The 14018-nt window shown below is 29.7% G+C and overlaps 4 protein-coding genes across 5 annotated transcripts; 2 read left to right on the forward strand and 2 right to left on the reverse strand.

Moving 5' to 3' along the window:
- Window positions 1-3300: 3300 nt before the first annotated feature.
- Window positions 3301-5231, forward strand: LOC107191107 (aldose 1-epimerase-like). Its single transcript, XM_015580061.1, has 9 exons — window positions 3301-3370; window positions 3447-3629; window positions 3709-3857; window positions 3930-4157; window positions 4227-4391; window positions 4455-4555; window positions 4621-4768; window positions 4904-5068; window positions 5139-5231. Exons 1-9 carry the CDS (start codon window positions 3301-3303, stop codon window positions 5229-5231), a joined length of 1302 nt encoding a protein of 433 aa, XP_015435547.1.
- Window positions 5232-5313: 82 nt separating this feature from the next.
- LOC107191051 (probable ATP-dependent DNA helicase DDX11) lies at window positions 5314-8380 on the reverse strand. The gene is made up of 7 exons (XM_015579997.1): window positions 7684-8380; window positions 7121-7597; window positions 6513-7063; window positions 6209-6432; window positions 5941-6120; window positions 5660-5875; window positions 5314-5571 (listed from the first exon to the last, which is right to left on the reverse strand). Exons 1-7 carry the CDS (start codon window positions 8370-8372, stop codon window positions 5314-5316), a joined length of 2595 nt encoding a protein of 864 aa, XP_015435483.1. The 5' UTR covers window positions 8373-8380.
- A 283-nt stretch (window positions 8381-8663) lies between these two features.
- Window positions 8664-9795, forward strand: LOC107191089 (probable palmitoyltransferase ZDHHC24). Its single transcript, XM_015580042.1, has 2 exons — window positions 8664-8740; window positions 8828-9795. Exon 2 carries the CDS (start codon window positions 8872-8874, stop codon window positions 9793-9795), a length of 924 nt encoding a protein of 307 aa, XP_015435528.1. The 5' UTR covers window positions 8664-8740; window positions 8828-8871.
- A 919-nt stretch (window positions 9796-10714) lies between these two features.
- Window positions 10715-13110, reverse strand: LOC107191082 (sulfhydryl oxidase 2). 2 transcript variants are annotated; one of them, XM_015580033.1, is made up of 3 exons: window positions 12825-13110; window positions 12219-12471; window positions 10715-12140 (listed from the first exon to the last, which is right to left on the reverse strand). In XM_015580033.1, exons 1-3 carry the CDS (start codon window positions 13102-13104, stop codon window positions 10754-10756), a joined length of 1920 nt encoding a protein of 639 aa, XP_015435519.1. In that variant the 5' UTR covers window positions 13105-13110; the 3' UTR covers window positions 10715-10753. The 2 variants fall into 2 exon arrangements, with proteins under 2 accessions (XP_015435519.1, XP_015435520.1); XM_015580034.1 differs by having other exon boundaries at window positions 12219-12484; window positions 12825-12835.
- Window positions 13111-14018: the final 908 nt, after the last annotated feature.

Here is a 14018-nt window from a genome sequence, read left to right on the forward strand (position 1 = left end):
ATCACTACTTTGTGACAATACATAATAGTATATTAAATCAACAAGTTTTATATGTTGTGAGGAATAGTTGGTAGTAATCTTTCAGAAAATTACAGTGTTTTCCTGTGTATACAGATTGTTTTACATGAACATATAAAGTATCCATAATGCATAAGTATGATAATAGACATGCATTTTGTTTGTTTGCCATTATACTATGTCGGGTTTCACGTATTATTTTATTATCTTTTAATCTTTATACAGATACTATGGCACTAGGTACACGTGTGAACAAATTTGTACAGTAGGATTTTTAAAGGATTTGTGAGCTACCAGCGCAATAGAATTAATTTAGTATGCCGTGTGCAGTTAAAATGACACCTCTTTTTATATATAAAAACAGTATGCATTCAAGTGATTGGCGTACCTGTAGAAAAGTATTTAACATACTTAGCATAGCTATAAAAAGTATATAGCCATCTAAGGTGTGATATACCTGGAAAACTGTTTTAGAACAAAAACACTCCATATACATAATCAATATTGTACATATACAAATATATTGGATAGTTATTATTTGTTTAACAATGTAACAATGGTCGATACATTCCTTTATATAGGTCACAGTTTGTACAGTATATCTAAAATATTTTTTCGATTTTTAAGTGCACGAGTGCCTCAGAAATTATTTTTATTCTTCGATTGTTAATAAGCAATCGGAATACTGAGTATTAAAGCGAATGAATTCTTTTCTTTTTTTACTGATTACACGAAAAAAGGAAAGGAATTGCACTTGCAACGCTCTGCATTCTGATCTATATTTTTATTTCTCTTTAATTACTAGACAGATATTAACTAAACCTGATTTTTTTATATGAGCATGTATTTAATTTATTGGTCCAAGAATGTAAAGTAACAACTAACTAATTTAGATTAAACTTACAAGGCAATCAAAACTTATTTACACGTTGCGTATGTTCTACGCCGTGTTTTATCCAATCAAAATGTAATTCATTTATTTCTTTGACCTCATTTAGAATGTTACATACGAAAAAGCGATACAGATTTTTGTCTCAAGAACTCTTATGTTGCAATAATTTCTTGAATGATAATCAGTATTGTAGGATATGTTACAATGTACATAAAATACAGTAAAGATAAAGGAAAAAAGAAAGGATTTACTTTGAAGAAGAATGTTTTGGTGAAGTTCAATATGTAATAGACTTATAAGCGTAGATTTTCGGACGTGTAGTAAATATTTTTGTCGTTGATACAATTTTCGTTTACTTGTCGAAAAACATTGGACATATTTCAGTAATTTCACCACAAACTTTCCTCAAAGTAAAATTAGCAGAGCATTTAAGATGCATTTAAGTGTTTCTTAAGCAGGAAAAGCGAACCCATTAAATTGGTATATACACACAGTTTATTACTTATGAAATAAAATAACTCATGTGGTTTATACTCATACTTTTTCAAATTTCGATTGACAAAATATCTATGATGTTATTAGACATTTTAAGAATAATATTTCGTGGGTATGCCTTTCTATGCTGTACAAAGATATTCTACGGTGCTAGTATCGTGTACTTAATATATTAAGAGACACAAAAAAAAATGAAAATGCTTCCAATGTAATTGAGAAATATTTAATGAAGTCTTAGAATGCTGATATCAGTAGTTGTTGATAGTAACAATAATTTACTTATACAAAATACAATATTAGGCAGCTATCAACTATCAATTGTGTAATGGCGTATCACCGCCAACAGTGCTAGTCTAAGCTATATTTATTTTTTATATATTATAACTTCTTTAACTTAAAGTAAGAAAAAAATCCAGTTTTGTATTTCATTAAAGATCATTTATAGATTATGTGTTTCATCAATTAGATAAAATTTTTGGAGGGATAATTGTTCAGAGTCACTGTGAAAAGTAATGCAAAGTAACTGTAAAGATTTTTCACGCGTAACATTAGTAGTACAATGAAGTTCTGTTAAATGTTAATTATTTTCCGAACAATTAAGAATTAGTTCTCGTATTTCTCGTTTTTATCTTTCAAATTAAATAAGACCCATTACTGTTATTCTGAACATGTTTCGTTCAATATAAATTAATATTGTAAATATTTCCTTATTGAAAACGAACTAATACTGCATGCTGCTTATAAATTAGTAATTTGTACAATAACATTTACGACCAAGAAGATAATTATAAAACAAGTGTGCTTGCAATGTACACGAAATATTTACTGCAGTATCTCCTCCATTTTTTATATCTGTATTTGTTGTAGAATATATCAAGCGATTTTACTCAATAACATTCGAAAATATTTTGTGTCGAGGAGTTACCATAGTTCTTCGATTATTCGGTATTTGTGTGTGAAATTAATTTTCGTCAGTATTGTTTTGTAATATATGAGCTTAGAAGACATAGAATATACCGCAACCCGTAAATCCGTAATCACTGACAATTTATTTAAATTTTAAATTACTCTGTAGTTGTAAGAGTATTATTAATAAGCTAAGTGCAATGTGTTCCACATGTATTTAAGTAACAAATGACTGCTTTGGTGTGCGCCTTAAAAAAGTAATGACATGCAAAATCCAAAGCTTGAGAAAAGAAACTTTTGTGTAATATAACTTAAAGAAACATTGTATGATGAGATAGGAATTTCACAGAACTTTCTGTGGTGAATATAGTTTGCCAAACAAGATATTGGGCACTGCACGACCATCAGTAATTATGGACACGAGAAATAGAATGATATGGAAAAGAAGGCAACAAATATTCAATTTACAATATGCAAAGTTGAGAAAAGTAAATTCAGTAAAGAAACGCAATAACGAATATTGTCTTCGATTTTTTACTCAACACATGTAAATGTAATGAAATATACACAAAAAATTGAAAGGGGGAAACGTATCGATGCGGTGTCTGATTTGCACTAAAAATTCATGTATTTTTCCAAGCATTGTACATTATTCTATAAATATTAATTATATAAATTATAAATAGTAACTGGAGTATATATTATATTAATTATTACAATTATTGTAACATTTAAGTATCACAGATTGTAGGTGATACTTTATTATTATTAATAAATCATTTCAAATAACAGCAGAAATAAAATCAAATCTTTTATCTCTATATTATTACATATTTAGACAGCAACTGACTTTCCATTGTCTATATAAACAAAAACAAAGGTCAATAAAATATAATTAACATATGTTTGAAATATGCAAAATTATTGTATTTCTTAAATTATTGTATCATTTGAAATTCATTACATCATTTCTGACTGTATTAATAAACATGGATTTCCATGGTTGCAGTTGTAAAAATGTAACAATTACAGAAGGAATATTTGGAGAAATCTGGATCGGTAGGTTGCTTGATTGTCTGTCAGTGTAACAGAAAATAAAAGGTAGTTTATATAAAAAATTAATTGTAATAATCAGATAATGATGGAGATCAAATGTTCATTGATTCTATACCAAAAATAGTAAAATCATATACTATCACAAATGCTAATCGAATGGAAGTTATTGTTATTACTTGGGGTGCCACAATAATGTCTTTAAAATGTCCAGATAAGTATGGACACTCTGCTGATGTTGTTCTTGGGTTTGACGATTTAAAAGGTCTGATTTCATGCTTTTATAGTTACAATAACTAACTTAATATGAAAATATATTGGTACAATGTAATTCAATTTTCTAGGATACATGAACCCTTTAACAAATCCATTTATTGGATGTATATTAGGTAGATGTGCGAATCGAATTAAAGATGGGCATATTACTATTAGAGGCCGGGAATATCAATTGACAAAAAATGACTTTAATGGAAAACATCATTTACATGGAGGGGTAAGTTTATTATAAGCATCATATATATCACTATACACTTTGCGATTTAATTCCTTCGCATACTTTCTTTAGGTGAATGGATTTGGCCGTAAAGTTTGGGATTCGTACATTGCTGGATGTTCAGTTGTTATGAGTTATTTAAGCCCGGATGGAGAGGAAGGCTATCCAGGTGCAGTATTAACTACAATAAGGTTTAAGTTAACCATGGATAATAAGTTGGATATATGTATGCGAGCTACAACTTCCAAACCAACAATAGTAAACTTATCGCATGGTTCCATGTTTAATTTAGCTGGACATGTAAGTAATAATTTGTTGTAAAACATTCGATATTACAGAGATAATTGAACGAGATTAAATACTCCATAGGATGCGGGTGAAACGGAATTAAAGAAGCATAAAATATTATTTAACTGTGATCGATGGACATTTGCAGATTACACAGATCCAATCCCAACAGGTGCAATACATGGAGTAGGTGGTACAGTCATGGATTTCAGAATACCAAGGATTCTGGGAGAGTACATGGAAAAGGTATGAAGAAATCATATATTATTACATTATTTAAACATTGAAAATGTTTACTTTTATATACAGGTACCACCCGGAGAGGGCTATGACCATAATCTTTGTGTTACAAAAAATGGACAATCTGGAAGTTTATTTGTCGCAAAAGCATGGCATGCAAAAAGTGGACGGTACAATTACAATTATTTAAATTAGTATTATATAATGATATAATTATAAACAAATTTGTATTTAGTGTCTTAGAAATTTACTCCGATCAACGCGGAGCACACTTTTATACTGGAGGTCGCATACCTCCTAGTGTTCCAGACTTTTTATCGAGTTATGACTCCTTAGAAGAAGACGAAGGGGAAGAAGAAGCAGAAGAAGTAAACAAACACTCAATTTGCATATTTTAATTATTGATCACATTTCATTCTTTCAAACACCACAGCTTTCTTAATTTTAGAAATATATGTTTAATTTTCGTGTAGGACAAGAAATATACGGAAAAAAGTATTAAAAGTTACAAAAATGACGATCACGATGACGAAGAAGAAGAAATAAAAATAGAAAAACCATGGGAAAAAATAATTACTAAGCCGAAAAAATTAGAATTTATTTTTGGAAAGCAAGGGGCTTGTTATAAAAAGTACTGTGGTTTTACTATTCAGCCACAAAATTACCCTAATGCAATACATTATGTAAGTAAATACTGTTTGAATATACATTTCTAATATGTAAACAGTACTTTAGTGATGTATTTTTTTTTAGTCACACTTTCCATGTTGCATATTATACCCAGGTCAAGTATATTGTCATGATTTAACGTATAAGTTTGAAGTACAACTTGCAAATTTTATGTAGTGCATGTAAATATTATATGTTGCATACAATGCTGTATTACGTACTTTGTTGGTAAGTTTCTAATCTTAACACAGTTTCCTTCTTAATTGTAGTTTGTAGTGGATTTATTCCTTTTTTTAATAAAAAATTTAGCCAAACTACCGATCATGGTACCGAAAGTTTCATGAACGGTTACTGTACTTTGAATCCACTGTGGGAGTGTTTTAATTTTTTTGGAATATCGTTTGTCAAACAATAATACTGTCGAGTAATCATTAATGTGTCGGATAGCTCGCCCAATACATTGATTCACTGCTTTCATGCAGGCATTTTCATAGAAGTTTTGACCAGCATTCGGTTTCTAATGAACAAAAAGAGTACGAAATTTGAATTGCATTACATTTCAATATACATAATACAATAACAAAACAAAAAAAATAGACACGTACAATGTTTTCGTTTAAATACTTCATTTTTTCTTGTAGTTCTAATGACGTAATATTTGGATAAGGCATTCCAACAACTATAACACATCTACCCAAATCATCAGAAAAATTTAAACCTTCACTTAATTTACCACCTACTACACTAAATAACAATGATCCATTTTTTGGACTTTTTGGTTTTTTAACACAAAGTGCATACTGTTCCAAAATTTCATTTACCTGCAAAATGTATAGTTTGTAAGAAAATTAAAAAAATTCGCGAATAAAGTAAATGAAAAGAAGACCTGAGAAGCTGATTTGGTTTCTCGAAAAATACACTTCTTTGAAGAAATTTTTGTTATAACACCAGATTTATCAAAATGTTTATACATTAATTCCTCAAAATTATATGATGGTAAAAACACTACAATTCCAGCTGGTACAATATTACATATATTCACTAACGCCCTCCCCAGTTCATTTAACTAAAAAATTGGGAGTATAACAAATATATAAAAAATATTATATAAAAAATAATTTATGTTGAATTATATTCCATAGTCAAATATATACCAGGTTTGTATTTTGTTGATTTTTAAAGTTAAATTCAAATTCAATACCAGTTGGACCACGTGATACGATACTGCATGCTATATTTTCTTGGGGAACTACATGGTTACATGAAAAAGTGATAATTCTCTCAGGTGCAGCCCCTGCCGCTATAAATAATTGCTCTGTAAATTCATCCATTGGTTCCATTGTTCCACCAGCTAATATTATAGATCTGGCATCTCTTACTATTAATAATTATGTATTAAATTTGCATAATATAATTTAAATAGTAATAACATGCACGCATTTAAATTTATATCCATACCAATATCGTAAAAATGGGCTGCAGGATTTAATAACAGAAATTTTACGACGCTTTGCCCAACAGTCAAACCAGGAACAATAAATATGCGTCCATCGCTACAACTATTTTGTAAGCATTCTAAAAAGCTGACAATCGATATCAATGGATTATTTGATTGTTGTTCATCTGACACTGTTTTTGTAACTGTATCAGATTCATTCGGTTCTGAACTTTTGCTTTTAATGGAACTTAGAAATTGTGTTACACCTGATGTTTTTGTGCTACTTTTATGAATTTTCACTTGATTTCCATATTGTTCCATGAAACCTTGCAGTTTATGACTCAATCGAGAATTCTTAATAAATTTTAACAACTCAAATACATTTACAGTATCAATTTCTGTCATAACTTCAAACTCTTCCAATTTGTAGAGTTTTGGAGCTACTTCTATGGTAAGATCATCATTTGGATTCGACTTTGAAGTTGCTCCAAAAATGGTTAAAAGCTTTCTTAAATAAAAGCTTAATTGACTTAAATATAGAACGCTTTTAGCAGAGAACAGTGCTTGAAATCTAAAAAAAAATGGAGTAAATAAAAATGATAACATACAAATAAATTGCATTGAATACCTTGTCTGATACTGTGTAAGTTGACTGTAACAGTGCAATATATTTCTACCTGTAACCATGACACTGTGCATTCTTTCAATAGCATCGAGTAAATTATGGGCCTCATCAATTATTAATATGTTTCCTTTCAGTTTAATTTCTGAACTATTCCTAGTGTTTTTGTGTAATATGGAATTATATGGGACTAATATAAGCTGACCATGCGGAATAGCCTTTCTTGATGCATAATATGCACATGTTTTAATATTTTCTCCTTTCTGTGCAATTTCCTCAACATCCTGAATTTGTGTTAAAGTTTCTCCTATCAGTAAATCTTGATCACCTGGCATAAATGGACAACTAGTCCCTATTTTTTTTCTTTTCAGGTCTTTCTCTTCTTTTGTGGTTGTTTTTTTCTTTTGCAGTTGCAAGCAATGTTCATTCATTAAATTTAAATGTTTCAGTCTTCTTATATTTGTGTTAATACAATAATTCTGTCTATAATTATTTACAAATGTAGTAGCATGAACATTAAGAAAGATGTTTTGGTAATAGAAAATATAAAAGATATTTTCAAAAGTTACCTAGATGCCAATGTAATAACAGATACAAGTTTTGAATAAGGACTTTTCTTCAGTTCTCCTATGAACTGTGATAACTGAGAATGAGTCCTTGAACAAAAAAAGATTTTGGTGTTTTCATAAATTTCTTCTTCCTCCTCTTCACCTTCAGAATTATCTGAAGTCTCAATTATATCTTCTAAAAGTAGTTCTTCTTCAATACTTTTTGCTGGTACATCCAACTTGTCGACTGGTAACTCGTTTGTTTCCTTTCCTTGCTTTGTATTGCTAGTTTTTTTCCTATTGTTTAATTTCTTCCTATTATTTACGTTTTTTATTGTTTCCTTCAGTGCATTTTTCTTACGTTCGTATTGAAGGATACTATTGAGTTTTGTTTGAAGAGCTTGTCTTTTAGTGTTCAATTGCATTTGTTCAGTCTGGACGAACACCCAATCATCAGAAGTATTGGAATATTTCTTTATTTTCTCATCGAGTTCCGCAATTTCAGAGTTTAACAGATTTTTTTGCAACTCTTCGTGGTCTATTAGCCATTTTACAGCACCGCAAATAATTGACATAGATTTACCAGTACCCGTTGGACTTTCAAAGATTCCTAAATTAGCGTTTTCCAAACACTTATATAATTCTTTCATAAATTGATTTTGTATGGGATACGGTGGGAAAGGGAATGGAAATTCTTCATTACTCTGCATATTGTTTAATAATTATTCAAAACTATCTACAACAAAGTTTCAATGCACATATGTATTTTTAGTAAAAATACTAATTACAGAGGATTCTTCGTAATTATACGTTTCTTTAATAACACAAATATCAATATGTTTCACGAAATATTTTTAAAAATGTTCAGTACAGTAAGTACTATGTTCTTCAAATGCTTACGCATCAAATTCAAACGGCATACATATTTTTGAATTTAATCGAAAAAAGAACAACTCTGAAGTTAGTGAATATCGTGAATATCGAATGAAGTTGAATGAAGTGCAGATAATAGTTTAACTTCATGTATTTTAATACACTTAATTATATTTATGAAATGATGGATTCATTTGCATGATGGGTGAGTACACGAATCATGAAGCGATTGAGTAATATACACTATAAACTTTAAAAGTCAAATGAAAATAAAAAATGAAATGATCTGTAGGTGATTTTTAGGTTAATGTAAACTTGTGAGACAAAAGTGCATGGATGAGAGGTGGTCATGACTGTCGAGTAGAATCACGTGTTACACGTAAAGAAACAGAAAAGCTCAAAATGATCATCAGAAAAAAGATCTGGCCCCATACTTTAAGTGATTTCCTTTCGATGACATTTATATTAACAATTGTGCCTCTAATATACTGGTTCGAATTGTGGGTGGTTTTACCGGCAGTTTATGGATTTGGATCATTGTCATACACGTTAAACTTTCTCCTTGGAAGCTTCATCATGTTGAACATTGTTGGAAATTTCACGTACATAGTTTTTTGTGATACCAGTACCGGAAGGGATATCATGCCAATAAGTGCTGCGAATACTAAGGACGGTTGGAGATTATGCGCGTCTTGTGAAACACTAGCACCGCCACGTTCATGGCACTGTCCAACATGTAATACTTGCATATTAAAAAGGGATCATCATTGCATCTTTACCGGGTGTTGTATTGGTCATTACAACCATCGATACTTTATCATGTTTCTTTTGTACTTATTCATAGCTACGACATATAGTTTTTGTTTTAATAATATCTTTATTTGGAATAGGATACATTTCGAGTTTCCTATGTCAATTATAAAAATTGTTTTTCCATTGGCAATATTTGTTTTTGGATTTGATGGTTCTATAGATCAATTTTATCTACTTTTATACATTGTATCTGCAGTAGGAATGCTATATACTGGAGTTTTATGCATTTATCACTTTGGTTTGATGTTCAATGGTAATGTAGCTAATGAAAGCAATAAAAAGATTCATACATACAATCTAGGGTTTAAACAAAATATAAAGGAAGTATTAGGTGAACAATGGTATCTTGCATGGATACTTCCTTATATAAACTCCCAGTTACCACATAATGGTGTAATATGGGATACATTGAACACATGGCACTACTCAAACCCCAAAAGTAAATAAGCTTTCAGTCATGTACTTTTATAAAAGTATATATGAGAATAAAGAATAATATAATGGTTTGTTATATTTTGTATTTAAAAACAAAACAAAGTGCAAAATTGTTAGTTTCGTAAAAATAAATGCAATGTTTGTTAAACTCATTAATCTTTATTACATGTCCTATAAGTTTAACATATATTGTTGGAAGAAATTACAATGCAAATGATCTATTATTATTGCACTACAGATTGATATTATTTACAGAATTATGGATTTAAATATGTATACATTAATTAATCCACTTATATCTTCATTAAACAAGTTATATAAATGTGAATGAATATTACAGTGGATTTTTTTTACTACAAGAGTAGAAGAGTTTAATTTCATAATATTTACATATAGTAAAAGTCTGGAAACATTTCTGAGTTCTCATTCTTGTGTAAATTAAAAAATATTTAAACGAATGGCATAATATAATTATACATTAAGACTAGCTGGAAGGTGTACATATTATTCAATGTTACATAATAAGCTTCAGTACCTTTTACTAAATAGTTATTAAATTACAAAAATTTTAAATATTTAATATCTATATCAAAGCTTCAAACTTTATATCTGCGACTACGTAATAAACTATTGTAAAAAATAAACTTATTTCATTATAAGAAAGACAATCACATTATAAACTTTTATACATTAAACACAGACAGCTGTCATATTGTTTACTATACAAATTCAAATATGAAATACTGGTACCAATGAATAAATATATATATGACTATAATTTATGTGTAATAATTTTAGTCAACATTGTATAAAAAAGGTGGTTAAAATTTCGTATCTTTGAGTATTACACCCATATAAAAAAAAAGTAATAAAATATGTACAATATATAAACATAGCTATATCTCGGTTATTTTTCTATGAATTTTTTTAATCGTAGAAATGCTACAAATTTAATGGTAAAAAATAAAAATCATACTCTGCCAAGTAAGCTGACATATGTTTTTTTTCTGTACGTTCGTTTAACTGCAAATTTCACACAGACTAATATAAGTATGACAGCGGACGTAACATATAACACAACGCAAATACTTATATCAAAAATTGTAAAGTCCCAACCAAGTTTCTTGCTACTTATATATTTATTCAGTACTAGTCTTTCTTGTCTTACTTTCATTTTATTACCATTATCCTTACGGCTGTCACTAGAACCATAATAATTTATTCCTTTATAACTGTATTTCATTTGGAGGTAATGTAAAACATTCTTTTCATTCCAAGTGCCATTTTCGTGTCTACAATTTGGACAATGTTCTGCTACAGGATACTGAATTTTTTTATGTTTTGGATCTTCAGTATCATCACCTGACAATCGTGCATTTACTTCATTATGAGCTGACCACAACCACAAAATAGTATTATTAACATTAGATACATCGAAAATTTTATTTTTCGCGGCCATTTGTACGAAATGTTGAGAGCAATCGGCACATCCAAAGAAATGTTTTATATACCCATACATAGCTTCTAATATCTTCCGTGGTTCGTGTTCAGTATCTTTATTTTCATTGGCAAAGTTAACTGTTAACATATGAAACATTGTCCAAAGACCACACGGATATCCACGGTATCCATCTTTGCTTCCTTTACATCCAATCCACTGTGAAGATCCAGAATATACGGGTGACATTTCTTCCTCGGTAGATTTTATTATTTGTCTATATTCCTCCCCGGATATATTATCTCTTGTTTTAATAATATCATGAATAGTTTCTAAAAAGATATTCCCATGTCTTAGAGGGAAATAATCAGCTAATACATTTAAATACTTTTTCAATGCATCGATCTTCTCGCCTTTTATTATTTTGTGTAGTGGAATTTCATGGCTGATAGAGTATCTCAAAGTGTTCTCCAAATCCAACTGATACAAATGATCGTCGATAAGTGTATTTTCTAATTTTTCTGTCCCCTGTGATTGCTTTGAGGTGCTCGTACTTGATTTGTGATTTGTTTCTGTCAAATGATGCTTTGTAAAATTTTGTTCATGAATATTTTCACCTCTGGAAATCATGAATTGCATAATAGTATTGTAAGTGCTTTCCCTTGTTGGTACTCTGATCTTAAGAGTTTTTTGCGTGTCATTGCGACTAAAAACTATCAGACTTGGGAAATTAGTAATTTTATTTGTATCGCATAGTAATTCATTGTCAGATGTTACCCTTCTAATTTGTAATATCGAGATTTTGTGCATGTCTAATATAACTTCTGCTCCTAAATGTGAGTCTGTCTTTTCAAACAATAGAAAAAAATATTTCACAGTTTTTGGCACAGCTCTCCAAATATTTGTAGTTTCATAATTTCTGTAAAATTTGATATAGAATTAATGAATATTATCAACACGAATATACCACATTAGAAAAATGCAAATATTAACATACCTGTATGGTGTAATGTTAGGCCATGAAATACCACGTCCTTCTTGTTGTTCATTTTCCAACAGATTAATTAAGTTGCGTCTAAGCTTACTGACACTATTATCCTTTTCCATCACTAATCCTGTAAATGATGTGTGTGCATTTACAGAAAAATATTTCAGCATTGGATAATGCATAATTTCGTATTCACGACAAATTGGATTGTTATCATCATCTGCACAATCTATTGCAGCAATTACCACAATATCCTTCCATGCTAGAAAGAATTACTCCAATATATTATTTATAAGATATGTTCAATTATGTGTACAAGATGTACTTTCATAAATATTGTCTTAGGGGATTTATCTATAATATAATGTATCGAAGTATGTACAAAAATATTTTTTAACCAAACTAAACTGTAATTAAATATTACATAAACATTTTTCCACCATGAATGTATGTTATTATTAAGAAACACTGATTAGATTAGAGTTCTTAATATATGCATATATGCCACATGTGTATGAAATCCGCAATTTACCTATGATAATTATATTACATAAGAAGTATGAATTAATAAATATACCAAGTGTGAATAACCTTTTGGTAAAATATAATACTTACTGTAAATGTCATCAGCAAAAGTTTTCCATAGAGGTGCAAATCGGGAACAAAAACCGCACCAACTATTGTAAAATTCGACTAACCATCCTTTAGTGTCTCCGTAGACAGATGACTTAAAATTGGTTACATTCAAAATAACTACGTTATCACTGGCATTGTATAATCCCTGCGTAGGTATTTCGCTTTGATAAGGTTCCTTAGATGCTTCTGCATTGCAGTTTGCTGTGATTACACTGATTAAACACACTTTCAATAACAAACCAACGTCAAAGTATTCCATCTTTTCTTCTCGTGGTCACGCGTATGGTGTTCAGGCATGTAATAATAAATCTGCGTTTCTATGAGAGCGTTTTAATATAATTAAGTTCATTTTCATGAACATGTACAATGTGTTTAAAATACATGTGAATTAAACATACATTTTTCGATGCTATACCACACACACACACAGTAAAAAATAATTAAATAGTAGTAGACGGTACGTTTTTTATACGAGAGATAATTGAAATAATCAGTTTGTTTATAACTATTTTATGAATTTAAATTATACGTAACAATTTTATAGTAATTACATCACAGTAATCTCTATACTATGAAATTTTAATTAAAAACATTAGTATTTTGACACATTTTTTTATGTAGGTATATTTCAAAATAATCAATATGAACTAGTTTTTTTTAAAAGTTCTCTCATTATTTAAGTAGTCTAGGAAAACTTCAGTAATGTGAAATCTGGTAAATTTTAATATTTAATTTTCTAACATCGTGAAAATAAATTGCAATTAATCGTTTATATTACAAACACTGTTTATTAGCTGTTTCAATATGAATTATTGTTGCTTATTCCTATAAAATGAAAACAATAGGATATCACCCTTAAAGGAGGACATGGAAGTTTTAGGATGGTGGAGGGAATAGGGGCGAAGGTATATACGTTTATTTATTTTATAAACACCTAATTTCGAATGCATCATGTCATCAAATCAACTGATAAAGAATATGATCGGTATAAACCTTGGAGCACCTTAACAGGTCGGGGGCCTGACGATCAACGATTTCTTACTGTCTTGAGGCTTGCTTTTTACAGAGTGCTTGCAGTTCTTCTAGGCTTGAGACTTCTCAGCCGGAAATGAATGCGATTCGGATCATATTCTTTGTCACAAGCGCGAAAAACCTTCAGATCTTCAAAATTCG

Source organism: Dufourea novaeangliae, unplaced genomic scaffold (assembly GCF_001272555.1).
Source record: "Dufourea novaeangliae isolate 0120121106 unplaced genomic scaffold, ASM127255v1 scaffold221, whole genome shotgun sequence".
Lineage (NCBI taxonomy): Eukaryota > Metazoa > Arthropoda > Insecta > Hymenoptera > Halictidae > Dufourea > Dufourea novaeangliae.

Coding starts and splice junctions, on each gene's coding strand:
- LOC107191089 (XM_015580042.1), top strand. CDS start 8,872: ATGAGAGGTGGTCATGACTGTCGAGTAGAATCACGTGTTACACGTAAA.
- LOC107191107 (XM_015580061.1), top strand. CDS start 3,301: ATGGATTTCCATGGTTGCAGTTGTAAAAATGTAACAATTACAGAAGGA. Junction 3,630..3,708: donor TGGGTTTGACGATTTAAAAG/GTCTGATTTCAT, acceptor TCAATTTTCTAG/GATACATGAACCCTTTAACA. Junction 5,069..5,138: donor ACCCTAATGCAATACATTAT/GTAAGTAAATAC, acceptor ATTTTTTTTTAG/TCACACTTTCCATGTTGCAT.
- LOC107191082 (XM_015580033.1), bottom strand. CDS start 13,104: ATGGAATACTTTGACGTTGGTTTGTTATTGAAAGTGTGTTTAATCAGT. Junction 12,472..12,824: donor TTTTGCTGATGACATTTACA/GTAAGTATTATA, acceptor AATTCTTTCTAG/CATGGAAGGATATTGTGGTA. Junction 12,141..12,218: donor CCTAACATTACACCATACAG/GTATGTTAATAT, acceptor CAAATTTTACAG/AAATTATGAAACTACAAATA.
- LOC107191051 (XM_015579997.1), bottom strand. CDS start 8,372: ATGCAGAGTAATGAAGAATTTCCATTCCCTTTCCCACCGTATCCCATA. Junction 5,876..5,940: donor AAACCAAATCAGCTTCTCAG/GTCTTCTTTTCA, acceptor TACATTTTGCAG/GTAAATGAAATTTTGGAACA. Junction 5,572..5,659: donor AGTATTTAAACGAAAACATT/GTACGTGTCTAT, acceptor TTTGTTCATTAG/AAACCGAATGCTGGTCAAAA.